This window comes from Coniophora puteana (assembly GCF_000271625.1).
Source record: "Coniophora puteana RWD-64-598 SS2 unplaced genomic scaffold CONPUscaffold_7, whole genome shotgun sequence".
Classification (NCBI taxonomy): Eukaryota; Fungi; Basidiomycota; class Agaricomycetes; order Boletales; family Coniophoraceae; genus Coniophora; species Coniophora puteana.
This window is the reverse complement of record NW_006913059.1, coordinates 1,558,638-1,581,809: the sequence shown is the minus strand read 5'-3', so window position 1 is coordinate 1,581,809 and position 23,172 is coordinate 1,558,638. Positions and strand designations below refer to the sequence as shown.

The 23,172-nt window shown below is 57.0% G+C and overlaps 9 protein-coding genes across 9 annotated transcripts; 3 read left to right on the top strand and 6 right to left on the bottom strand.

The window, feature by feature from the left end:
• Positions 1–2,034: 2,034 nt before the first annotated feature.
• Positions 2,035–6,128, bottom strand: CONPUDRAFT_57746 (carbamoyl-phosphate synthase; the record flags this gene model as incomplete). Its single annotated transcript, XM_007770879.1, has 9 exons — positions 2,035–2,203; positions 2,265–2,667; positions 2,741–3,375; positions 3,440–3,635; positions 3,699–4,248; positions 4,327–4,783; positions 4,846–5,072; positions 5,152–5,411; positions 5,468–6,128. The coding sequence occupies 9 exons, from the start codon at positions 6,126–6,128 to the stop codon at positions 2,035–2,037; spliced, it is 3,558 nt and encodes a 1,185-aa protein (XP_007769069.1).
• Positions 6,129–6,676: 548 nt separating this feature from the next.
• On the bottom strand, positions 6,677–8,126 carry CONPUDRAFT_73716 (uncharacterized protein; the record flags this gene model as incomplete). The annotated part of the gene is made up of 4 exons (XM_007770929.1): positions 6,677–7,398; positions 7,462–7,733; positions 7,809–7,900; positions 7,974–8,126. The coding sequence occupies 4 exons, from the start codon at positions 8,124–8,126 to the stop codon at positions 6,677–6,679; spliced, it is 1,239 nt and encodes a 412-aa protein (XP_007769119.1).
• A 1,297-nt stretch (positions 8,127–9,423) lies between these two features.
• CONPUDRAFT_166106 (uncharacterized protein) lies at positions 9,424–12,237 on the top strand. The gene is made up of 4 exons (XM_007771349.1): positions 9,424–9,526; positions 9,594–9,900; positions 10,008–11,544; positions 11,611–12,237. The coding sequence occupies exons 1-4, from the start codon at positions 9,428–9,430 to the stop codon at positions 12,116–12,118; spliced, it is 2,451 nt and encodes an 816-aa protein (XP_007769539.1). The 5' UTR covers positions 9,424–9,427; the 3' UTR covers positions 12,119–12,237.
• Positions 12,238–12,545: 308 nt separating this feature from the next.
• On the top strand, positions 12,546–13,631 carry CONPUDRAFT_82782 (uncharacterized protein). The gene is made up of 3 exons (XM_007771348.1): positions 12,546–13,003; positions 13,057–13,144; positions 13,213–13,631. The coding sequence occupies exons 1-3, from the start codon at positions 12,569–12,571 to the stop codon at positions 13,416–13,418; spliced, it is 729 nt and encodes a 242-aa protein (XP_007769538.1). The 5' UTR covers positions 12,546–12,568; the 3' UTR covers positions 13,419–13,631.
• Positions 13,632–13,673: 42 nt separating this feature from the next.
• Positions 13,674–15,198, bottom strand: CONPUDRAFT_137738 (uncharacterized protein). Its single transcript, XM_007771347.1, has 4 exons — positions 15,030–15,198; positions 14,902–14,948; positions 14,002–14,849; positions 13,674–13,949 (listed from the first exon to the last, which is right to left on the bottom strand). The coding sequence occupies exon 3, from the start codon at positions 14,480–14,482 to the stop codon at positions 14,105–14,107; it is 378 nt and encodes a 125-aa protein (XP_007769537.1). The 5' UTR covers positions 14,483–14,849; positions 14,902–14,948; positions 15,030–15,198; the 3' UTR covers positions 13,674–13,949; positions 14,002–14,104.
• Positions 15,199–15,563: 365 nt separating this feature from the next.
• On the top strand, positions 15,564–16,603 carry CONPUDRAFT_82780 (uncharacterized protein; the record flags this gene model as incomplete). The annotated part of the gene is made up of 4 exons (XM_007771346.1): positions 15,564–15,864; positions 15,927–16,014; positions 16,065–16,241; positions 16,310–16,603. Coding segments are annotated over exons 1-4 (838 nt in total), but the record flags the coding sequence as incomplete, so codon positions are not given.
• Positions 16,604–17,001: 398 nt separating this feature from the next.
• On the bottom strand, positions 17,002–18,012 carry CONPUDRAFT_82779 (uncharacterized protein). Its single transcript, XM_007771345.1, has 4 exons — positions 17,803–18,012; positions 17,590–17,739; positions 17,350–17,523; positions 17,002–17,282 (listed from the first exon to the last, which is right to left on the bottom strand). Exons 2-4 carry the CDS (start codon positions 17,710–17,712, stop codon positions 17,136–17,138), a joined length of 444 nt encoding a protein of 147 aa, XP_007769535.1. The 5' UTR covers positions 17,713–17,739; positions 17,803–18,012; the 3' UTR covers positions 17,002–17,135.
• Positions 18,013–18,748: 736 nt separating this feature from the next.
• On the bottom strand, positions 18,749–19,053 carry CONPUDRAFT_154649 (uncharacterized protein; the record flags this gene model as incomplete). The annotated part of the gene is made up of 2 exons (XM_007771344.1): positions 18,749–18,900; positions 18,957–19,053. 2 exons carry the CDS (start codon positions 19,051–19,053, stop codon positions 18,749–18,751), a joined length of 249 nt encoding a protein of 82 aa, XP_007769534.1.
• Positions 19,054–19,934: 881 nt separating this feature from the next.
• On the bottom strand, positions 19,935–23,172 carry CONPUDRAFT_137736 (uncharacterized protein). Its single transcript, XM_007771343.1, has 15 exons — positions 22,832–23,172; positions 22,425–22,480; positions 22,165–22,365; positions 21,829–22,009; positions 21,733–21,759; positions 21,512–21,670; positions 21,428–21,452; positions 21,331–21,359; positions 21,245–21,267; positions 20,906–21,178; positions 20,722–20,838; positions 20,629–20,671; positions 20,545–20,576; positions 20,340–20,486; positions 19,935–20,287 (listed from the first exon to the last, which is right to left on the bottom strand). The coding sequence occupies exons 1-15, from the start codon at positions 22,896–22,898 to the stop codon at positions 20,219–20,221; spliced, it is 1,449 nt and encodes a 482-aa protein (XP_007769533.1). The 5' UTR covers positions 22,899–23,172; the 3' UTR covers positions 19,935–20,218.

Here is a 23,172-nt window from a genome sequence, read left to right as displayed (position 1 = left end):
CGTCGTTACTCCGACAAAATATCATGCGCACGTTAGCGATGTCGGAAGCCGACTTTCCAGCTCTGGAGTCCAATTTCGCAAAGGCTTGGCACTGCTGGAATAACGAGGTTGGTTGCTGGTGTTTCAGTGAACGCATGAGATATTTTCCAGGCTTGCTAATTTCTTACCAGCGTCAACTATCAACTACATTGAGTCCAGTAGCCAACTTCCACCTAACTCATAGGGAGGTGTAAATTAGAACCATTGTTGCAGAGAGTGGTGCGAGTACGGTGCTTGCTTGTGTTTTACGAACTCCTGGTTGCATTCGCGTGTTCGTTAAAGTGAAATACGATGTATAAGTCGAGCATACAGTACCATAGATTGCTCGCCATGTCTAGCTCAAACATTCGCCGAGTGAATCTGCTTTTCTTCTGTTTCCAGCGTCGTCCGCGAGAAAACGCTCCTATAAAAACCGCCGCCTTCAGGCATACATACCGTCGTGTGCGCGTGGTTGAGGAAGAGGACTAGCTGGCTGCAGTCGAACTGGCGACTATCGTCGCCTCAGATGTCGAGGATTGCAAGGGCGAGCTACACAGAGACCCCTCCCCTGTACATCTCATTCTTTGCTGCTGACTATGACACGCATTCAACTTCATACCAACAGTCAACAAACGACGCAAGCGACCTCAACCCCGCGATTACGACCCATAATTAATTGCCACCAGAAATACGCACGCAACACAGTCTAATATAGTACATTTCTTATTCTACGCGCGCTCGGTCGCCGACGTTGTGGTGCACTGGACTCTGTGCGTTCCATCGAACTGCTCAATCGACTAAGAGCGCCGCTGCATGATACTTGATCTCTTTAATTAGTTGTGAGCTTATAGTAGTGATATATCACCATTACATCGCGTACTATTCCTTCTGCCCGATACATTTCCTACGAAACATCTGCTAAGGTAGCGTAGGATTCCGTTCTACTCCATCTTCACCTTGAAAAGCCATTACACCTTCGAACCCTACCTTACGCAATTGAGGGAGATGTGTCCGTGTCATAGTGGGCCCCTGGCTCGTAGGTCTGGTAAAGATCCCTTTCAGCCCCTCAAAAATACCTCCCGGCATGGCAGTAAACGCAGCCAAGTCCTCCGATAATGCGGATTCCAACAAATCCAGCCTCGTAAGCACCGTATGTCTCTGACTGCGCCCCGAGATATAAGTTGAGAGCACATGCTCAATGTCGGAGTGGCGGAGTGTTGTGGCCCTTTGAACGCTGCGCAAGTCCGAACAAGCACCGCAAGTGAGCGCAGCGAGTCTGCCTGGCTTCATATCTCCCGCCTGATTTCGGGCAAGTCGAGAGCGCGGTGCATCTGCCTCGTCGTAGACGTTAGCGGGTATCGACGGGTGCGGGTGGAGAAGTGCTCAATGGAAGTCATCGTCTCGGTGCTCTAAGTACATGCCAGCAAGGCCGCTCGGACCGGTTGCCACTGCCAGACAGCAAATACAACGCGGGCTACTTTAGTTTTTAAAAAAAAAACATTATATGGTCCGGCACTAGACGCATTAACTCGCTACTTTAGTTAAAAAACATTATATGGTCCGGCACCTGCCACTAGACGCATCAATTCCCCTGCCTCGGATAACCTCCTCCCCGAACACGAACACAGCGACTGGCGCACCTATTCGTGAACTATTCTGCATGGCCCCGAAAGCTATACTCTGGCCTCTAAACCTCGAGATTGGCATGCTTGCAAGTAACACTCTCAGCATACCAACCATCTCACCCTCGACGTTACTCGAACGTCACTTTGTCTTTATCGAGACCATGCACGGTTGCAAGAGAAAGTCAGTTATTATTCTAAGTTACGTGTTAATGCGATCTATGTAAAAAGGAAAAAGTGGGGTAAATACAGCAAAGAAGCTTCTCGGTATCGCGTTCCGACCTGACTCCAACATCAAGCCACCGCTCCTCCTCGAAAAACTTGGAAAGCCTCAAAACGGCTTTCTTTTTGAGTGTCACGCCTCCTCCTCTCCCCCGAGCGACAGACCACGCGCTCACACGTGCGCACCCACGAACTCGGCCCAGGACCGCACCTCGCTCGGGATCCGGCCCTCTGTGTACCCGCGCAGCGCGCCCTGCGGCATCTTGCGCTTCAGCGCCTCGACGAACAGCTCCGCCGTCTTGGGATTGTTCAGCAGCGGCAGCCCAAAGTCGACCGCGTTCCTACGACCGCACGTCAGCTTCTCCCATTCCCCAAAAGAAACCAAATAAAACATAAACGCACCGGCGCGCAACATAATCCTCATCCGTCACACTCGCCCCCCTCTCCCTCGCCAGATTAACAACCGCGCCAATCTCATACTCATCAAACACCTCCCTCAGCAGCCGCTTATCCTTCGTCGGGAAAAATATCTTCTTCGCCGACACATACCTGAGCTCGTCGCCGACGCCGCCCCCGTTGAGGAACGCCTCGACGGCGGGTGTCGCGCAGTAGATCTTGAACCCCAGATCCGTCAGCCCGCGCGCGACGCGCGAGAGCTCCGCGGGGAACGCGACGACGTCGCCGCCGAGCAGAATGCCGCAGCCCGCGCGCGGGGGCTTGAACCCCGTCTGGGAGAGCAAAGCGGCCCAATACGCCTCGTAGATGTCCTTTCCGAACGCCGCGATCTCGCCCGTCGACGCCATCTCTGCATCATCACCAAAACGAACGATCGTCAGCGTCCGTCGTTAACGGTTAAAGGAGCGGAGGGGAGAACGCACCGACGCCCAAGAACGGATCCGCACCGCCCAGCCGCGTCCACGAGAACTGCGACACCTTCACCGCCGTATACCCCCGCTCCTCCTCCATCACGTCCACCGGCTCGGGCACATCCTTGCCCGTAATCGCCGCCGTCGCCGTGCGTATAAAGTTGTGCCCCAGCACCTTGCTCACGAACGGGAACGACCGCGACGCGCGCAAATTGCACTCGATCACCTTCAGCTCCGCCTCCTTCCCTTCCGCAGCCTCAGCGTCGGTGGGCGGCTTACGGATAACCTGCATATTAAACGGCCCGCTGATCTCAAACGCCCTTGCCACCTTGGCCGCGATCTCCTTCAACCTTGCCATATCGCCCGCGGGCAAGGACACGGGGGGCAGCACGAGCGTGGCGTCGCCAGAGTGCACGCCAGCGGCCTCGACGTGCTCGCTGACAGCGTGCACGAGCAGCGCGCCGTCGTGCGCGACCGCGTCGACGTCGATCTCCTGCGCGCCCGCGATGAACTTGGTGAGCACGACCGGGTGCAGCGGCGAGACGGCCGCGGCGGCGGAGAGCGTGTGTTCGAGAGCGGATTCTTCGTGTACGACGTTCATCGCTGCGCCCGAGAGGACGTACGACGGGCGGACGAGCACCGGGTAGCTGGTCGAGGTCGCATTTCAGTGAGTAAGTGGTGCGTGTGACACAGCGAAGAAGGGAGGCTCACCTGACGCGCTGCGCAAACGCCTTGGCGGCCTCAAGCGTCGTCACCTCGGCCCACTCGGGCTGGTCGACGCCGATGCTGTCCAGCACGCTCGAGAACTTATGCCTGTCTTCAGCCTTGTCGATCATATCCGGGTCCGTCCCGAGCACGTTCACGCCGCTCTCCTTGAGCTTGAGCGCGATGTTCTGCGGCAGCTGGCCTTTACCACAAAAATGCACCGCGTCAGGGTCCTTCGTCCTAGTAAAGCAAAAGAGGAACGCACCACCAACACTAACAACAACCCCCTTCGCGCCCTCCAGCTCATATATATCCATAACCCTTTCCCACCCCAGCTCCTCAAAGTACAACCGATCCGCCTCGTCGAAATCCGTAGACACCGTCTCCGGATTATAATTAATCATCACCGTCTTCTCCCCCATCTCCCTCAAACTCCGCGCACACGTCACCGCACACCAATCAAACTCCACACTCGACCCGATCCGATACACGCCCGAGCCGAGCACCATCGTCCCGTGCTCGTTAAACTCGACGTCGTGCGCGGACGCGTTGTACGTCGTGTACAGGTAGTTCGTGTGCGCGGGGAACTCCGCCGCGAGCGTGTCGATGCGCTTCACGAACGGCGTGATGCCCTGCGCCTTGCGCGCGGCGCGCACGAGCGGCTCGGTGGACGCGACGAGGTCCGCGATCTGCGCGTCGGAGAAGCCCTGTTTCTTGGCGGTGCGCATCAGCTCGGGCGCGACGGCGTCGAGCGTGCCGGCGACTTGGAGCGCCTTGCGCGTCTGCACGATGTTGTCGATCTTGTACAGGAACCACTATTCCGCTCTACGTTAGCACGACCATGCCCACAGAGAGAGAGAGAGACAGAGAGAGAGAAACCCAGACACACGCACCTTATCGATCTTCGTAAGCTCATGCACCCTATCAACCGTATACCCCCTCCTATACATCGCATACGCAATCGCAAACAGCCTCATATCCGTCGGCCTACTGAGCGCATCGTCCAGATCCTCCGGCTCAATATACACCTCAAAGCCCTTCCACCGCGGATCGACCTGGCGTATCGCCTTCTGAAGCGACTCCTCGAACGTGCGCCCGATCGCCATGACCTCCCCGACGGACTTCATCGCGCTCCCGACGTGCCGGTCGACCTGCGAGCTGAACTTTGCCAAATCCCATTTCGGGATCTTCGTCACGATGTAGTCGAGCGAGGGCTCGAAGCATGCGGTCGTCGTCTTCGTGACGGCGTTCGGCAGCTCGGGGAGCGTGTGTCCCAGCGCGAGCTTCGCAGCGGTGTATGCGAGCGGGTAGCCGGTTGCTTTGGATGCCAGAGCGGACGAGCGGGAGAGCCTTTATCGGACGCGCACACCGTCAGCGACACGTTCTCAAAGGAGAGGAAAAGGAGAGCGCACCGGGCGTTGACCTCGATAACACAGTACTCGCGCGACGTCGGGTTGAGCGCGTACTGGATGTTGCACTCGCCGACGACGCCGAGGTGGCGGATGACCTTGAGCGCGGCGGACCGGAGCATGTGGTACTCGTCGTCGGGCAGCGTCTGCGACGGCGCGACGACGATCGAGTCGCCCGTGTGCGTGCCCAGCGGGTCGAAGTTCTCCATGTTGCAGCAGATGATCGTGTTCTGCGCGGGTTGTATTCGTCAGCGTCAGATTTTCCAGAACAGAAGAGGAAAGGGGGAAGAGGGAGAGGAGAGGACGTACATCAGCACCGTCGCGGACGACCTCGTACTCGAGCTCCTTCCAGCCCTTCATGCTGCGCTCGATGAGCACCTGCGGGCTGAGCGAGAGCGACTTGGCCGCGAGATCGCGGAGCTCCTCCGGGTTGTTCGCGAAGCCAGAACCGAGACCGCCGAGCGTAAACGCCGAGCGGAGAATGACCGGGTACGAGATCTTCTCGGCCGCCTCGAGGGCGGCGTTGACCGTGGACACTGCCGTAGACTGTGCGACCGGGATGTCGATTTCTGCGCGCGCTCCAATCAGCATGCACAACTTTGAAGAAAGCGGAGGGCAAACGCACCCTTGAGCGCCTGCACGAACAAATCGCGGTCCTCCGAGACCTCGAGCGTCCGAATCGGCGTACCGAGCACCTTCACCCCCAGCCTCTCCAACACGCCCATCTTATCCAGCTCAATCCCGACATTCAACGCGCTCTGCCCCCCAAACGTCAACAAAATCCCGTCCGGGCGCTCCTTCTCGAGCACATAAGCGACATAGTCCGCCGTCACAGGCAAAAAGTACACCTCGCTCGCGAGCTGGTGCGACGTCTGCCACGTCGCGATGTTCGGGTTGATGAGCACCGCAGCGACACCCTCCTCCTTGAGCGCCTTGAGCGCCTGCGAGCCCGAGTAGTCGAACTCGCCCGCCTGGCCGATGGAGAGCCCGCCGGAGCCGACCATGACGACTTTTTTCACGTCCGGTTTGGGCAGCTTGGGGAGGACCTTTGCGGAGATTTTGCGCGCGAGCTCCGAGGGCGAGGAGAGCGTGCGCTCGTCCCCCTCGCTACTATCGTCTTTGCCGTCGCCGCCGCTGTAGGAGCCGACGGCGGGGCGGGCGACTGCGCGGCGGGCGGGTGTGGGTGCGAGGAGGGAGCGGAAGGGGGTGGTGTGGAAGGTGCGGTGGGCCGTTATTCGAGTGTGCGTGAGGGGCCCGAAGAGCCGAGATGAGAGGCGGAGTGCCATCCTGCGAGAACAGAATGAGCATACTACATTGACCAGTCTAGCGTTGCTTACCTTGCGAACCCGATGGCAGCCTCCTGCAGACGAATGAGCATACAAGAACACAAGCAGAAAGAAAAGACAGACCTAGTGCCTCTGGTCGACGACTGCTACGGTGAAAGGAAAGTGGTTGGAGGAGGAAAAAAAGAGGACGGGCGGGTTAAAAAACGTCGAGTGAGTCACGACCCGTTTTTCATTCAACGCGATTCGCGCCAAAACTAGACACGCGTAAAAACTCCGAAATGCGCTTTCTCTCCTCGCACTTGCGACATATTCTCTTCTTTTATTCTCATGTGCACTAGAATTTGTATACAAAAACAGTCACAAGATGAACTCTCTTCTCTGAAATGTTGTCACAAGATAAACATTGAGCTTGCAGTGGTTCGGCGGAGGATATCATCAGGGCATCGAAATCCGATCAAATCGTCATTAACACAGACAGCGTCCCTGAAGATATATCTCCTCGACGGCTATAACATATCAAGTACTCTCACATGAAAACATATCTGATTCTATGACTGATCACTCTCATCTTCCTCCTCCTCGTCTTCATCTCCAAACAAATAATCCTCATTCGGATCCCTCGCAAACTCCCCCGTCCGAACCATCTCATGCTCCCTCTCCAACCACTCCTCCTCGTCCGTCTCCTCCTCCTCTTCATCATCATCTCCCTCCCTCCCCTCAGCCACCCTCCTCTCCTCCCTCTTCTCCCTCACCCCCCTCTTCCACTCCCCATACGCCGCATCCCTTTCCCCATACCCATACCCCCTCATCCCGCCCTCCGGCTCCTCCCCCTCCTTCATCTCCTCAACACCCACCACCGGCCTTACACCCTCCTCCCAGTCCCGGAAAAACACAAGCTCGCGCTCCATCCGCGCCCGCCGCACCTGCGCGATGTACAGCTCGTATTCCGCGCGCTGTGCGTCCGTGCGGAGCGATGCTACGCGATGGCGCTGTTCGCGCGCGCGGGTGAGCGAGGTGCGGGCGGTGGAGAGGGCGGTGTGGAGGGAGGTGCGGAGGGTGCGGGCGTGTGGGCCGTTGGCTGGGCCGTCGGGGCTGCCATTGTCGGGATCATTCCGTCTACCCCCGCTCCCCGCCCCTGCGATCCCCCGCCACTCCCGCTCGCGCCCATGTACTCCCTCCTCACGGGCCCGAGACCGAGACTGGGAAGGACGCAAGACAGCCGGCAAACGGCTCGGCCCAGCAACCTGCGATGGATCCGGCGCGTGAAGCACTGCCCGCCCATCCGTGTCAGCTCTTACTTCTATAAAGTTGTCGTAACTGTGATGCGACTCACGTTGCCGCTGATAATACTCGTCTTTCAGACGCTGTCTCCTCGCCTTCGATTCCGAGTGGGGCTTGGAGCGCGAGGAAAACGGCACAGCATGCCGCTGGCGCGAAGGGGAGCGCAGGATGCGCGAGAGGGAGGAGAGGTGTTTTTTCTCTCTCCCCTTGCCCTTTGCTCTGTCGATGGCCTTTCCCTTCCCCTTTCCTACACCTCTGCTTTTGCATTTGCCGTGGTCAGCGCTCGAGCGCCGAAGACCCTTCTCAGTCGAGCGTATCGCGTGCCTACCATCCCGCACCATCGTCAGCATCTCCCCACCAGCCCAAGGCATCAGAAAAGCCGGGCAGCCGCCCACTCACCAGCCGATCGCCTTCCCCCTCTCCACGCGCCGACAGAGCAGCGCCACAATCTGCGCGTCCGCGAGGTGTCTGTAGAGCGCGTGCGTCTGCGTCTGCGGTCAGCTCTCTGGATAGTACCGCACGACCGCGGTATAACAGGGGACGTAAGGCATAATTATAGCGCACCTTGGCCAAGCGGAGAAGCTGCGCGCGGCTGAGCGCGCAGAGCCTGCGCTGAGCTTTCACGATGTCTTTCTGGATCTTGCGGGCTTCGATGTCCGCTTCGATGGCGTGCGCCATAGCGATCTCGGAGGTGGTGGGGGTGTCGTAGCGGGACATTGCGGTGTGGTGGATGCGGATGGGCGGTGGGCGTTATCGTAGCGAGGAAAGCTAGTGCTGTGGGCGAGACTCGAGGGAGCTGAGATGGGTGTAGATGGTAGTGGAAGTATGAACCTTCAAGGCGAGAGCAGACGGGCTGTTATCCCGCCGCCGAAACAATAACTCAGACCCCTGCTCTTGCCACCCGCATCTGCATCTGCATCTGCATCCGGGGCCTAGCGCAAGCGCAAAGTCCAGAACAAAGATCCGCTTTGTGATGGACGCCTTTGAGACAGGTCACAGCTGCATTATGACGTGACGCTTGTTCTTGTTCTTGTTCTTGTTCTCGGGAGGTGTCACCAGTACTAGTACCGTACCGTGCTATGCCGCTTTTAGGCGCCGCAAAGCAAAGCGAGTGGGGCATCGGGTCTGTCGCTTTTTTGTGTATGTGCCGCTTGGTATGTCGCCTGCGGGTTTACATTCATGACAGCGAGGCACCATTACCGCTGGCGCCTGGCCACCGCGAGGGACCGTGTCCGGCGCGGAACGAGCAAGAGAACCGTAGAGAGCGTCGAGACGATGATAAAGATGCCAACAGAGCGACGACGGAGAGACAATAAGGAGTGAGACATCGCTTTTCCCGGGTGGTATGTCTTCTGAGCCTAAAGCACGCGGACGAGGAAGGAACGAGGGAGCGGAGATGGTTATTGTTCCCAATTCGACATACTAGCGCCGACAGCGTCGATCATCGTAAAACATGGGAGTGCCCGCGACATAGCTTCAATGTCAGCCTTTGCGAAACCATGAAAGACAATCATTCTCGTTAATGACAGTGCTCACAATGAATCCAAAGTCTCCGTATGTCATCGTAGTCTCATAGAAAGCCACCTGGTCGGAGTGTCGGAGAGCGGAATGGCGAGCCGACGTCAAGCGTTTGTCAAGGCGCTCTTGTCCTCCCGCGAAACAGGTCAAGGCGCCGTCCACCCGGTCCTCCATCCTCTGCAACTTCTCTTTTGTCTTTGCACGCACCTTGTGCCACCCTCGCTTCACTCAAGAGCGGTCATACCGAAGATGGAGAAGCTTAAAGCACACGCGCACTTCGTCGGGCGAGCCGCTCAACTCCTCCCGCTCGTCGAACGCCGTTGACAGTGTGCACTCCTGGAGAGTCTCTCTGCATCTAGATACCTAGAGATCAAGTCTATACCCTTCTATACCTCTCTACAGTCGACCGCCCCATCCCATACCCCATCCTGTATACCCGCAGTCCAACAGGAACCTAAAGGCCGACGAAGACGATGACATTACCCCTCTCTGGCACCCCGATGCACACCCAGCTCCCAGTGCACATCCCCTCGGAAGAACCGCTCACGCGCTCTCAGCTCGAGGCGCTCGCATACGCGCAAATCCAGAACCAAGCCCGCGTACGTCCTGTCTCACTTCACTTTCATCTCTCTATACCACGAACTCACCCATCGGGGCCGGTTCTAGAGCCGCAACATAGCGAAGCGCAAGCGGCCCAAAGCCGAGTTGATCGAGGACATATTGCTCGCGGACCCGCCTCCCCACATCGCTGTCAATCTCAATCCCAATATTAATGCAAGCGCGGGCGCGCGGTCGCTGCACGTCGTGCACTCTGCGCACTCGTTCGCCGCCTCCGATCGCGCGCACTACGACGCAGAACGCGGGACAGGCTCGCGCCAGTCCACCCGCCCTCCCGAGATCCAGGGCGCCGTCGAAGAGGAAGAGGACACGCCGTACATGCCGCCGAAGGCGCCCGGGGGGCGCGCTAATAGAGGTGCGTCTGCTGTGCCGGGTCTCGAGGAGGCTGCCGCCGAAGTCAATGCTGACTTCTGACTTCCTCTGATACTATGGATACCTGCGACACGGACCCGCTGTACAAAGACCCCACACCGTCGCCGTACGAACAGTACAAACAGACGTACGGACACTCGCCTACGTGTTTTCGCCCGCCGGCATTACCCCTGCCGGTGCTGGTATCGGCGAACCCGCCTCCAGCAACCGTCGCGCGCTCCGAACCATCGCACGAGCGCGCCTCTCGGCGCTCTTCACATGCGCGCGCGCCCAGCTCGAACGGACGCGCGGGCTCAGTATCTTCTGGCCGCGCCCACGCCAGCTCTTCCTCCCAACTGCGCTCCCATCCCCATCCCCATCCCCGTTCTCATTTGCGCCACTCTCAATCCCGACCCCAATTTCGCTCTCCATCCCCACCATATCACACTCGCTCCCACAGCCCAACGCCCCCTCCGCACCAGCGCATCCTCGCGCTGCACGAAGCCAACGCGGTCATCCACGAGGCGCTCTGGAAGACGCACGTTCTTCTCGAGGAGCAGGCTGCGCGTCTCGATGCTATCTCTAACGGCGGCGGCGGCGGCGGCAGTGGCGTTGGCAACAACGGTGACAGCGGTGGTGCTAGTGGTGGTGGTGGTGGCAATGGCGGGAACGGTGGCAACGGTGGCAGTGGCAGCGGGTGGGCAGCGATAGGGGAGATGCACGAGCTGCGGCTGAGCAGCGAGATGCAGCTGGGCGCGATGAGCCAGCGCGCGGTGGAGCGGCAGAAGGATGAGAGGTGGAAGCGGGTGCCGTATGATGAGATGCATGCGGGGGACGAGGGCGAGGGTGAGGAAGGAGATGAGGAGGGTGAGGAGGGTGAGGAGGGTGAGGATGACGAGGAAGGAGACAGTGAGCAAGGCGACGGCGGTGGGGATCAAGGGGACGACGACGACAACGACGGTGCAAGCGGCACAAAGCCACACTCCCAGCCGACGTCCAACCCCCGCCACCCCAACCCCACCACCTTCGCGCCCCCGCCCCAGACGCACAGCATCCCCCCGCAAGAAAACCCCAGCCCCGAGCTCGAGTACCTAGACGACGCCGGAACAGTCCTGCGCGAGTTCACGCCGCTCCTGTCTGCACGGACCGTCGGTCCCCTCCAGCACCAGCACCAGAACCGGCACTGCTACATCCACGCGCAGCCCCACGCGCAACAGCAGCCGCTGGGGCAATCAGAGGATCCTTATGCAGGTATACCGGTAGGCTCGGTGCCGTGGCCGGTAAGAAATCCTACCGAGGAGGAGCTCGATGCCGCCGAGGACGAGGACGACGATGATGATGACGATGACGATATCTTTGGTGGCGACGATGTCTTTGGCGGAGACGACGAAGACGATGACGATGTCTTTGGTGATGGGGGCGAGGTGGTGGTGCCGTGGAGAGGGGATAACCCGGCGTTCTGGGAGAGCGCGTCTGGCGCTGGCCGGGTGGGCAAGGGCGCGGAAAACGACAAGAGCGAGGACGAAGACGAGAAGAGGGACAGGAGCGGGAACGCAGATGCTCATGCGCGCAGCCACGCTACCGGACAGGACCAAGTCGCGCGGCCGGCGTCCACGACGGCGAGTAATCAGGCCCAAGCTTTGAACGAGTTCGTTCTCCCTTCCCCTAATATCTATCCTCTTGTGCACTCTCGTCCTGACACCAACGCCACCAGCTCACCGATGTACGAGCCGCTCTCGCCTACACCCGCCCAGCTTGCGCAAGCGCCGGACCCTCAACGTCCGAGCCCGAGCTTCAGCCCCGGCGCAGACGACGGCACTTTCGACTTCGACGACCCGTTTGACGGCGTGGACGCGTTCGAGGGCACACCCACGCCGCCGGCAGAGGCCGCCGCTGCAACCGCTGCTGCGCTGTCTGCTCATTCTCGCACGCACGCGGACACAGACGCGGGTGGGGGAGCCAGTGCGAGCGAGGCAGAGGTTGAGGACGGGCTGGCGTCGTCGTCGCCGCCCCTTCCCGCTGCTGCTGCTCATGTCGCTCCTCCCTCTGCATCCGCGTCCACTTGGTCCACCCCCTCCTCTGCACACACGTACACGGCCGCCGACTGGGGGCGCGAGCCGCGCGATGCCCATGCTGCTGTTACCAACAGGGCGCTTAAACGGACGCGGGACTCGAGCGAGCCGGAGGACGGGCCTAGTTCTGCGAAGAGGATGCGGTGGTGATATTTTCCCCCACTTTTACTTACGCTTGGGAATTTTGTTTGTTAGTGACGATCGATACCCCTGTGACGTAGAGTGTTGTGTTTTGACGTATGTATTCGGGGGGCGGAAGTAAAATTGCGGAGGCAAAACATATATTTTCGTTTTTGTTGTGTGTTTGACTCGGGGCTTGGCTTTTTTCTGTTTTGTTTTCATACGCCCTGCACCATGACTGATTTCTCCGCCGACGTTCAAAAAAGATGAAGCGAGCCTCTTCGGAGAAATGCACAGCCGCGGGTGGGTCAGTTTCGATTATTGCGGATATGTTTTCGGGTAAAACAACCGATATCGGCTGGCGACATGGAGCTGACAGAACGACCGCAGCAATTTCGGATATTGATTGATGGACGTTTCCTGGCCTCGGTGCCCCGTTCTCCTTCAGGCCTCTTCACGGCATCCTTCCTCACCCCCTCCATGCTCACCAACCCTCGGGGCATACTCGTATTCCCCACCCTGAGTACCTTGGATGGCCCGCCCGGAAACCCCGCCGACATGGAGGCCAACGCGCGCTTCACAGCCAGCATCGAGATCATCGGCTCGATGACCGTCGGCGGCACGTTCTACGGCTTCACGACCGCGACCGCCGCGCTGTGCGCGCACACGCTCGTGCAGACGCGCGCGCACCGCTCGCGGCGGCGCCTCGCGTTTCTCCTCGCGTACGTCGGAGTGCTCTGGGCGCTCGGCACGGTGCTCATCGGGGGCACGTCGCGCGTGTGGCTCGAGACGTATGTGATTAACGCGGCGAGCGCGCTCGAGTACCCGTATGTGCGGGCGCCGGCGGAGGGCGCGGCGGCGCTGGTGGTGAACACGGCGTATTGGGTCATTCTTATGCTCACGGACGGGGCGATGGTGCGTGTTCGCGCAAACGTTGCGGTGCATGTGCTAATACTATTTCCTGTTAGATCTGGCGGTTCAAAGTCGTCTGGTCGGGCTCCCGCTTTTATCGCTACCTCATGGTCTCGCCTGTTTTGCTGTATCTGGTCATAATAAGTACGTGCCAGCATTCAGTGCAGTTTTTCTTTCTTTTTTGAAGCTTTGACCGACCCGGTCGCACACAGTCCCCGGCTTCTGCGTATACGTGCTCTCCGACTCCCGTTCTGCATGGGGGCCTCCCGACAACGTCAACCTGCGCCTCATCAGCGCCGTAACCCTCTCCTCGTTCTGCCTCAACGTATACGCCACCGCCCTCATCGCAGGCCGTCTCTTCGTCTACAGACGCCGGTTCCGCGCCAACTGGGGTACGTACCATCCCGCCCCTCGTTAAATCCCCACTCGCTAACACGCAACCTCACCTCACCATCCCAATCCCCTCGTGCAGGCACACCAGACACAAAACACTACACCTCCATGGGCGCCATGCTCATCGAGTCGTACCTCCCCCTCACACTCTGCACGATCCCGTTCTTCATCACGTACCGCCTCAACCACCCCGCGCAGTTCATGATGGCCTCCATCCTCGACCAGATGCAGATCACCGCGCCGCTCCTCGTCATGCACCGCGTCGCGCGCGGCATCGCGTGGGACTCGTCCACGACGCCGCGGTCGATTGAGAGCGCGGTGGATCGGGCGCTGGAGGCGCATGAGCAGCGGATGGTAAGGATGAGTAATGCGTAGATGTGTTGGTGTGGGATGTATGATTTGATATTGTACAATGGATAATAGACTGACAACGCGCTTGGGAGGGAGATCAAGGCTTGTGTTGGACACTCGCGTGCATGGACAACGCCTGGCACCTGTATAGGAAGGATAGTGGTTGAAGCAGATGAGAATGGCGAAGATGCGCTCGACAGCGCCGCTGTTGACTCCGTTCTCAGTGGTATTTCGCCTGCGGAAGCTCTGTAACTTACCATGGTTCAGCCAATTCCGAGAGAGGTCCACTGTCTTTGCCTTCGCGAGTATCTGGTCTCCTTCTCATCAAGCTTCGGGTCCAAACCTACCTGGACAGAAACCTCAGTCTGAATCGTACGTATCTCCCTTCACCCGTCCTACCATCCGTGTGTAATACATACAGTCCCAAGACGCTTTGAGTGAGAGATTCAAGGCGCCCAAAGGCACTTGGCGGCTTGCAACTGGCAGGATGCCTGGTCTCCGGACCGTCTCGGACCGAGAGCAAGCTGCTGGTATTGATCCAACTTCGTGTGATAGACCGGTGTAGGAGAGGGATATGTAGGGGTGGGCGACGGTGTCGTCTGATTTGACGGGCGGACGTGACGGCGTTGGATGGGGAGGTGAAGAGCGCGGAGAGTTAGACGGCGGAGGAGCGCGGTCGCCGGTCAAGGGAGACGAAGACGACACTACCAGCGCAACCCACCGCAACTGCGACTCCATCGCGGCTACCTTCAATGGCGCATGGCCGCTGAGCTCCAGACCAGGAGAACCCCGATTTTCAGCGCCAAGTACCGCCAACTGCCGGGGTAGGCCGTCACGGACCTGCCTACTTTCCCGTTCCCTTTGTACCCTAGCCACTCGGAATCATAAGCCTCATCGCACTTTAGCCGTGCCTCCCGACGACTTGGGTGGCGAGAGACTCTGCGCTATGGCCAATCCACGAGAACGATCCGATCGTTGAACCCGAAGATTTGGAGGTCATCGTACCAAACTGGAGCGCCGGATGACGATGACTACAGCCAGGATGAAGATTGCATGAAGAAGCGTGGGTGGCGATAGCATCGTGGAAGAGCGAGGTGTCGACATCCTGATGGATGTAGGTTATCGGTGACCGCGCGAACAGGGAAAGGAGTGCGAACACGAACACACACGGCTCGGATGGGTTTGGACACATTTGTGCGCACGACTGCAAGGACACCGGGTGGTGAGTTATCAGGCTGGTGGGCTAGTAACTCGATTTTTGTCGGGAAACGTATATTATGCTTACCTTGGTACTTCCAGATGTTGCGTGCATACAACCGAGCTCGAACATGGTTCGTACATGGCTGGATGTACTCACATTGCGTTTTGGCCCCTTCAACGAGAAGGCATGCGCCGAGCCAGCTTGAGCAGACAAGCCCCTGGCAAGGCCCCTCAGGTACCGTCGAATTGCTGGCTTGACAACGACTTGGACAGGGAAGAGAGGCACCTTGCCCACTTTCCTAATAGTCTACGCAGTCTATGCAGCTCAGACTATGACGAAAATGCGACAACCCCTAACGCCGACGACACTGACCGCATCTCCTAAAAGAAGCATTATTACAGCACAGCCACTCCTGACATGACAAGCGTGCGCTAAATCAAACCAACTCAGAACCGTCACGCTACCCCATGCCTCCTCTTTTGCCTCCTCCGTCTCCCCTAGAGCCGCCCAGCTTCGGGGTATGACATCCACTTTGAACAACCTGGACAGCACAAACTTCGACCTAGAGGCTCAGGCGCGGTTCACGGCCAGCCTCGAAATCATCGGCTCGATGACTGTCGGCGGCACATTCTACGGCTTCATGTCGACCACCGCAGCGCTATGTGTGCACTCCCTCATCGAGACGCGTCAGTGCCGGTCACGACGGCACCTCGCGTTTCTTCTCGCCTACGTCGGAACGCTTTGGGCGGCGGGCACAGTGCTGATAGGGGGCATATCGGCGGTGTGGGTCGATATGTTCGTGTACCACGCGTCGAGCGCGCTCGCGAGCCCGCAAGCGCAGACTCCCGCTCCGGGAGGGGCTTCGGCGGTTGGAAATACGGCGTACTGGGTCATTCTTATGCTTACGGACGGGATGATGGTGCGTGTTGGATCATTTCGCCTCGTGCACGTACTAATGTTTTGGGATGTTTTCCTTACCAGATCTGGCGGTTTAAAGTCGTCTGGTTCAACTCGCGCTTTTACCGCTATCTCGTATCTGTGCCTATTCTCTGCTATCTGGGAATACTAAGTGCGTGTCACGATGTCATAGTATCCTCTAAGTCACCAATTTCGGCCCAGTCCCCGGCTTCTTCGTTTTCGTCATCTTCAGCAACCATCCCATATGGGCCGGCAACATAGTCAATGAGGACCTCATCACCGCTATATTCTCTTCCTCGTTCTGCCTCAACATTTACGTCACCGCCCTCATCGCCGGCCGCCTCTTCCTCTATAGACGTCGCTTCAAAGCCAACTGGGGTACGCGTCCACCCACCCCATTCCCTCTTTCCCGCACTCACACTCACATTTCACGTCCGTCTCCCCAGGCTCGCCCGACACAATGCACTACACCTCGATGGGCTCCATGCTCATCGAGTCGTACCTCCCCCTCACCGTGTTCACCATCCTGTTCTTCGTCACGTATCTGCTCAACAACCCCGCGCGGTACATGACCACGTCCGTCCTCGGCCAGATGCAGATCACCGCGCCGCTCATGGTCATGCTGCGCGTCTCGCGCGGCATCGCGTGGGACTCGTCGACGACGCCGCGCTCGATTGAGGTTGCGATAGATCGCGCGCTGCAGGTTCATGAGGAGCGGGCGGTGCAGGTTGTGCCCGACCGTACGTGGTGCTAGGCCGGTTCATTCTTTTTGGCGCTGACGTTGTTGAAGTAGGGTAATGAGCGGATAAAAGGCTGGAGTCATGTATTTCGGTGTTACATTCGCTTCATTTGCGGCAATCTACGCAGCGCAAATCCGTCATGTCAGAATGTATAATCAAGTTTAATCAGCGCCAGCCGTGTATCTTTGTTCGCACTTTCCGCTGATGCCAGACCTATACGGCACAAGTGGGCACCTGCACATACCACGCGGCAAGGTCACTCGGGAGCTCATACGTCCAAAAACCTGTACCGAGAGTATATACTGGGGATCCACCAACGAGTGCACATTCGCTCGAGAACGCGGAAGACAGAGAACGTGGAGCACCACAAGCAGCGAGTGGTGGAGACAGTACCGTGACAAACGGGTAGGCACCATGGGTTTGCAGATAAGTGATTCCCGGCAACAAGTAATATTATGAGTCCCGCACAGATTAACCCTATACTGAAGGTAAACTAGATAATATCCCCAAACAAAATCCCTTTCTAAAGAGCTTAGTTAGACACAGTGGGGGTAATGCTGATACCAGCAAAGACACCGCCAGTAACATAATACGTCGAGTCCGGCTGCTCGCCATCAACCGCGTACGTCAGCTGCGCAAGCACATCGTAGCCCGCGTTAAAGTACGTCGCGTAAGGAACCTATTGCATGTCGTCAGATATGACGACTGTAAAATGGCTTGACAGGTATGTCAAGCGGAGCCCGTACCTGGGTGGTGAACGTGTCCGTGAGCGCGTCCGCCGCAGGCTCGTGGTGCGCGAGGAGAATCGGTGCCTCGTGCCCGTTGTTGTTCTGCGGCACCTCGATGTAGTAGTCGATGTACTTTGGGTAGATCCCCGCGTACGAGTGCGCGCAGGAGAGGTTCAGGTTACCGGTGATGGTCTACGCAGGTCGGCGGGCAAGGAGGGTGAGGGTGCGAGAATATCGACCAAAGCATGGCGCACTTACGTCGCCGGATTTGACAGTTGTAGGGGTGATGCTGAATGTGCCGAAGCGGGAGGCCTCGTCGCACGAAGCGAGCGCGACACCGGCAGCGGCGAGGGAAATGAGGGCAGTGGAGATAAGCTGCATGTTGACTGAAGTTGAAGCAGAAAGGGTCTGTGAGGCAAGTGGGGCGAAAGTGAGACAGAATCCAACGCTGCCAATGTGTGCCTTTTATACCTCTGATTAGTGCATCGTGTCGTGAGACATGGTCGGCGCTCTCGCCAAGCCATGGCGATGGTATCACCCGAATGTCGCGAGCAATGCGGGGTAAAATGCCCGTTGGGCGATTGACATATGTCAAGTATGTATGGATTCGGCATCAGGGTGGATGCATCGCTTTGCCATTTGGTATGAGGGAGCGGCGTATCCCAGGAGCCGTCTGTCGTACGTCAGGAAAACATGTCCCTGAGACCGGGCAGGACCGACCGCAGGTAGCCGTGGATCGAGGTTTTACCTGCGTAAGGCGAAGAAAGAGTATGAAGGTCGTAATGTGCGCGGTCTAGAGTGGCAAGTGACAGCTGAATCTGTTACATGCCTGTTTGTCAGCGTGAAGAAGTTACGGGCGCCACTTACCGATCTTTAAGAACATGCTGGAACGGAGGCAAAACAGGGCCTCGATCGCCTCCGCGCCTTGCCTTCAGGTACACAATGGCAAAGCTGTGCACATGAACGGACGGACAAAACGGAACACAAGGAACAGAAAGACACCCAGCCAGAATGGCATCGTTACACGGTCTGGCTCCCGCCCGGGACTTGCCGTCGACATCGCGAACGACTTGTTAGTTGTTACCCGTCTTCTCCAAGACCAGAATCAATGCAGCAATACTATGCTACTTGTAACTCGCTGTCATGCCAATGCGCATAGACACCATGCCAAGGAAATTGCTCAAAACCGCTGACTGTAAGCCGTTTCAGGAGAACTCGATCGCAAAGAATCATTATTCAATCCTCGCATAGTATCCCCAAGAGCTGATAAAACCGTATCTCATTATCCCAGCGGGCGACATCCACATGACCCAACGCATACGTTAGGGACCTTCTGAAGGTGCGGTGTCAGTACGCCCAAGGTGGCTTAAGCAAATATGATCTTACATCACCTCTCATTTCAATCCATCCGAGACGTTTACGTGCAGTAAGCGCCTGTCGCGGTGGCCGAGCAGCAGGTCGGGCACGCGCATCCCGCCAGGTAAACAAAAGTGTCGGCCGGACCACACTGGTAAATGTACGCGTTGCCACCGTTTTGGCTGGGGTTGGCGTTACATCCCTCGGCGCCAGCTGTCGGGCGAATACGCGTAAGACATAGGTTCAAGAGAAGCGAGGTTATAACTTACGGGAGTCGCAAGGCTGTCCAATGGGGTTATAGTCCTGAGCTGCCACTTGGACGGCGAGGAGGATTGCAGAAAGGGAAATCGACGTGATGAGCTTCATGATGTGAGTGGTTGGAGTTCGAGAGTAGTTGGAGGACGGAGAATTGAGCGAACGAAAAGACCGCTTTATATATTCGTTTCCGAGCTGCATTCATCCCCTTGAAGACCGCATACCTGGGATTACATAAAACATGAATAGCATCGCTTCGATGACCAAAGTTAGAATGCTAACTCTTCCTGCCGACGCGGATGTACAGGCCTTGTTGCCTGCAAAGTGTATTCAAAGTCAAACTTACCTGCCCCGGGCGGTGCTGTAGTCGGGGGACTTGCCATCAGAGGCGGTGCTGTAAGACGAGTCCTCACCTCAACGTCCTCCAGAAACAACTTGACCACCGCGCGTTGTAATTTCTTGGCACGGAGGCCTCGGCTAGAACGACTTCGCCGAAGCCAGCGGCCTATTCAAAAGAAGCTGCGAATTCGGAATGGCATACGCGGAGAAACATGCTAACAGTGACCCACTTTGGATATGAAGTGCGCCGTAGCGGATAGCCATAGAAGAAGGTAGTGAATTGATCGCTCAAACATGACCACTCCACCTCCATACGAGGCTTTGAAATGTCAAGCATGCAATGCTCTCGTGATGAGAATCGCACAGCTTGGTGACATCTAGCCCACACAAAACCACGCACCATCAACACCGCGTTAACCACATGCCGAATGCAATGGAATAACATGGAGATCTAGTGGAGTTGCCATGTTGGAAGGAACACAAAGTTAGCTCTCGAGACATAGCCACGACCGACCCTTTGGGGCTGTCGTCGTCCTGGGGATACTGCAAATGCGCTGGTGGAACCAGAGAACAGCTTGCCAAACTGGCAGATGAAGCCAGATGGCTGATAATAATCAACGGTGCAGTAGTAGGAAACCCCATGACATTACTGGAAAGAATACAATTCAAAACCTAGGGGCATAACATAAACGACGTCAGGGCTCACTGTTTTCTAATGAATCGAAGATCGATGTATTCAATCTCGGGAATGTTCAGCGCGGCTGGGGACGATAGCGGCGTCCAAACGTCATTTAAAGGAACGAAAATATGTGCGATTAGACTGGGGTATTAGCTAAATTCTATCATAATAAAATGCGAAAGGTCCACGAAAGCCTACGATGGCTTCAAGTGCTCAATCGTCCTATGATCGAGTTTATGTCAACATCTAGTCCGAAAATCAGCTTTTCTTGCGCTCCTTCTTATCAACAACCAGATGGAGAACGTCGTCCTCGTTCAGATTCTTGAACTACAACGCAAACATCAGTGAGAGGTTGCATGTCATTCGGAGTAAGAATTACGGTAAGCTCCCGAGTGCGGTGCAAGCCTTCAATCTCATCGACACGAGCGCGAACATTATCAAGCATGTCGTCGAACTTCTCTTCCTCAACGACTTCACGTGCGGCGTGTAAGATCAACATCGAGTCGGGCCGAACGTCGAGGTTGACCTGAACGCGGATAAACTCATCTCAGGGCCTGAAGACGACGAACGGACAAGGGGCTTACGTCGATGGAAATTATGTTTGCTCTATCAAGGTCTACAGAGTCCATTAATGCGGTCCATTACTTTGGCTAAGAGACGTTGCTTACCTTCTAGGAAGTCAGGTCGCGTCATGATTTGCCGGCAACGCCACTGCAAAGTCCTCAGTAAGTCTCCCAAGACGATTCAGCGAAGTGACTAACATATGGTATCTTGGGCAAATCAATCGGGTCACGCGAACCCTCGTGCAACCTCTCCTGCTCACGGTGCTGCTCGACAAACTCCTTCAAGAGCAGCCACGAACATGAGCTCCATTTTTGCTGTGCACATCGTCATCAGCAGCATACACCTCACGCATCGCATATAACTCGGGCCAAAGAAGCATACCTCATCCATGACGTCGTCGTCGAGATCCGGGATAAGACCAATCAGGCTCTGCAGCCACGCCTTCTCAGCCTGAACCAGCTTGCGCGCGGACGCATCGACGTCCTTGTCGAGCGCGATGCGCGTAAGAACAGAGAGTCGCCCGCCGATGAGTGATACGGCGTTGTGGTACTGCTCGATCGCCTCCTGCGTGGCGGATTGCCCGTGCCGGTCGTGCCGGAAGAGTGCGAGCGCATGACAAGCCTGAGCGCGGTCCAGGTCGCGAATCGAAAGGATCTGCATGTGACACGGTCTAGTGTGAGAAACTAACAAAATACTTCAGAAAGATGGGGTGATGCTTACCCTCATTCGGCTCCCAGCACGACCTACGGAAGAACGGGTATCACATCAGTGGGCTGCGTATGCACGGAGAATTGAGAAATCCCTACGGAGCTCAAGAAAAGGCCAGAAATCGTCACTGTGCAAAGTTAAGTTAGAACATATGGTGGGTGGTAACTTCTGAAACGCCACCAACGGAGCACTCACGTGGCGAAGACGACTGTGACTATACCTGCATGAGAACAAATAGGACTTGAGCACTGGATTGATACACGCTGTCGGAGAATATACCGCTCGCCGACCAGGTTTCTGCACGCTGTTGAAGCTGCAAGATCATGTTCCGTCCGGCGTCATCATTCTTGAAGTGGTGCACGTTGTTGAAGATCAGTACGTAAGGCTTTCCTCGTTTCCTAGCGGCACGTAAGGCAACCTTCTCCAACTTGTTTAGCGCTGCACACGAAGCACGCTCGAGTTAGTAAGTTGAAGGATCGAGCGAAGAAGCGATGATCAACCTCGTTCAATATCTAGCTCGGGGCCGGCTGAAAGACGTAAAATGCATCAACGTCAGTAAGCAATCGTGTAACACGCATGTCTGATGAAAACTCTACCTTCCCTAGGGTCTCGCCGCTGGAACAGCCCTGTCTGTGTATCTTCGTTGAACTCGAAATTCAGCGCCTTACCTAAACGCAGGCGGAAAACTTCGAGGTCTGGATGGGCCTCGAGAACAGCCACACCCTCTGCCTGGATCGTTCGCATCGCATCGAAGATCAGGGTAGATTTCCCTGCGCCCTGTGATGCATCGTTGACATTTCACGTACAATCCGTAAAATGCGAGGCGATTAATGGCAGCAAGAAATGGAGACGATGACCGGGAAGAACAAGAGCACAGGTATCAGCAACGACCTCTTGATTTCCGAGGACGCGGCGAGGCGCATGAAACATACCTTTGGGCCCATTAAGCAGTAATAGTTCCCTACAGCTTCACCCTTGACAATCGCATCTATGACGTCTTGGTCCTCGCGGCGAAGATGGCTGGTCCATGCCCTGAGCGGTATGTCCTTGTCCCAGTGCTCGTTCTTCACCCTATGCGGCAAGTCAGCCAGCTCGAGTGCCGGGTCGTATCCCTTAGCGAACGCGAGTTCGATCTACAGTGACTGGCGGCTTAGCAAACGCGATCTCGGTTTCTGTACGATTGGAATGTCACCTTGTCGAGGACACGTTTCTTGTACCATTCGACGTAAGCGACGCCACCGAGGAACACTGGATATGCGTCACGTTAGCACTCGTGCATCAAGAGAGCACTTGAAACAGGACGCATGGCGAATATATGCGCGCGTGCCAGGAAACGTTAGGCCTGTCAGCATGACGCTGAAGCCATGTTCCTCGCCCTGTTCGCGGAGTGTGCACTTGGCTCGGAGCCAGAAACCAGATGTGTCCGCTCGAACAGCCTTGCGCATACAGTCACGAACGGAGGACCCTGTTGATCATCCTATCCGGGGAAGAAGGACTCGAGAGCGTAGACAGGGCCGCCAGTAATGACGCAGACATCCTCGTGTATATGTAACGCGGAATGCTAGTGGCACATGTCGAACGAAAGATCGAGGTACTCACGTATACCAATGCCCACCAAAGTGGTCAAGGCCGAATCAAACAGCGGCGACGTCGGGAACGAGAACATGCCCTGCCTGTCTCCATCCTTCGCATCTCGTTGTTGAAAGTGGGGTGTAGAACGCGTGGCTTGGTCGTGCGTATGTTGCGAACTTGACGAACCAGCATCGGGATGTGGGTCGCTCGAGTTCGTGGGTTTCTGGGATGTTGTCGAATAGGGCTGGCGCTTAACGGGTTGCCATTGTCCGACGTGGGCATCCGCACACTCGAGATCTACAACCCTCCGTCCGCGAGTGAGGGTTGGCCTTGAAGTGGATGGCAAAGCCACGCGACGCGTTGAACCG

What these genes read in the sequence shown, in the direction of transcription:
- CONPUDRAFT_166106 (XM_007771349.1), top strand. Translation starts at nt 9,428, where the DNA reads ATGCACACCCAGCTCCCAGTGCACATCCCCTCGGAAGAACCGCTCACG. An exon ending in CGGGGGGCGCGCTAATAGAG is followed by an intron (nt 9,901 to 10,007) that starts GTGCGTCTGCTG and finishes CGCTGTACAAAG; the next exon opens with ACCCCACACCGTCGCCGTAC. An exon ending in CAGGCCCAAGCTTTGAACGA is followed by an intron (nt 11,545 to 11,610) that starts GTTCGTTCTCCC and finishes CAACGCCACCAG; the next exon opens with CTCACCGATGTACGAGCCGC.
- CONPUDRAFT_82779 (XM_007771345.1), bottom strand. Translation starts at nt 17,712, where the DNA reads ATGCAGCTTATCTCCACTGCCCTCATTTCCCTCGCCGCTGCCGGTGTC. An exon ending in CAACTGTCAAATCCGGCGAC is followed by an intron (nt 17,524 to 17,589) that starts GTAAGTGCGCCA and finishes CGACCTGCGTAG; the next exon opens with ACCATCACCGGTAACCTGAA. An exon ending in CGGACACGTTCACCACCCAG is followed by an intron (nt 17,283 to 17,349) that starts GTACGGGCTCCG and finishes GACATGCAATAG; the next exon opens with GTTCCTTACGCGACGTACTT.
- CONPUDRAFT_82782 (XM_007771348.1), top strand. Translation starts at nt 12,569, where the DNA reads ATGCTCACCAACCCTCGGGGCATACTCGTATTCCCCACCCTGAGTACC. An exon ending in TGCTCACGGACGGGGCGATG is followed by an intron (nt 13,004 to 13,056) that starts GTGCGTGTTCGC and finishes ATTTCCTGTTAG; the next exon opens with ATCTGGCGGTTCAAAGTCGT. An exon ending in GCTGTATCTGGTCATAATAA is followed by an intron (nt 13,145 to 13,212) that starts GTACGTGCCAGC and finishes GGTCGCACACAG; the next exon opens with TCCCCGGCTTCTGCGTATAC.
- CONPUDRAFT_137736 (XM_007771343.1), bottom strand. Translation starts at nt 22,898, where the DNA reads ATGTTCTCGTTCCCGACGTCGCCGCTGTTTGATTCGGCCTTGACCACT. An exon ending in CGAGCTAGATATTGAACGAG is followed by an intron (nt 21,671 to 21,732) that starts GTTGATCATCGC and finishes CTTCGTGTGCAG; the next exon opens with CGCTAAACAAGTTGGAGAAG. An exon ending in CTGGCCTTTTCTTGAGCTCC is followed by an intron (nt 21,268 to 21,330) that starts GTAGGGATTTCT and finishes GTTCTTCCGTAG; the next exon opens with GTCGTGCTGGGAGCCGAATG.
- CONPUDRAFT_137738 (XM_007771347.1), bottom strand. Translation starts at nt 14,482, where the DNA reads ATGGAGTCGCAGTTGCGGTGGGTTGCGCTGGTAGTGTCGTCTTCGTCT.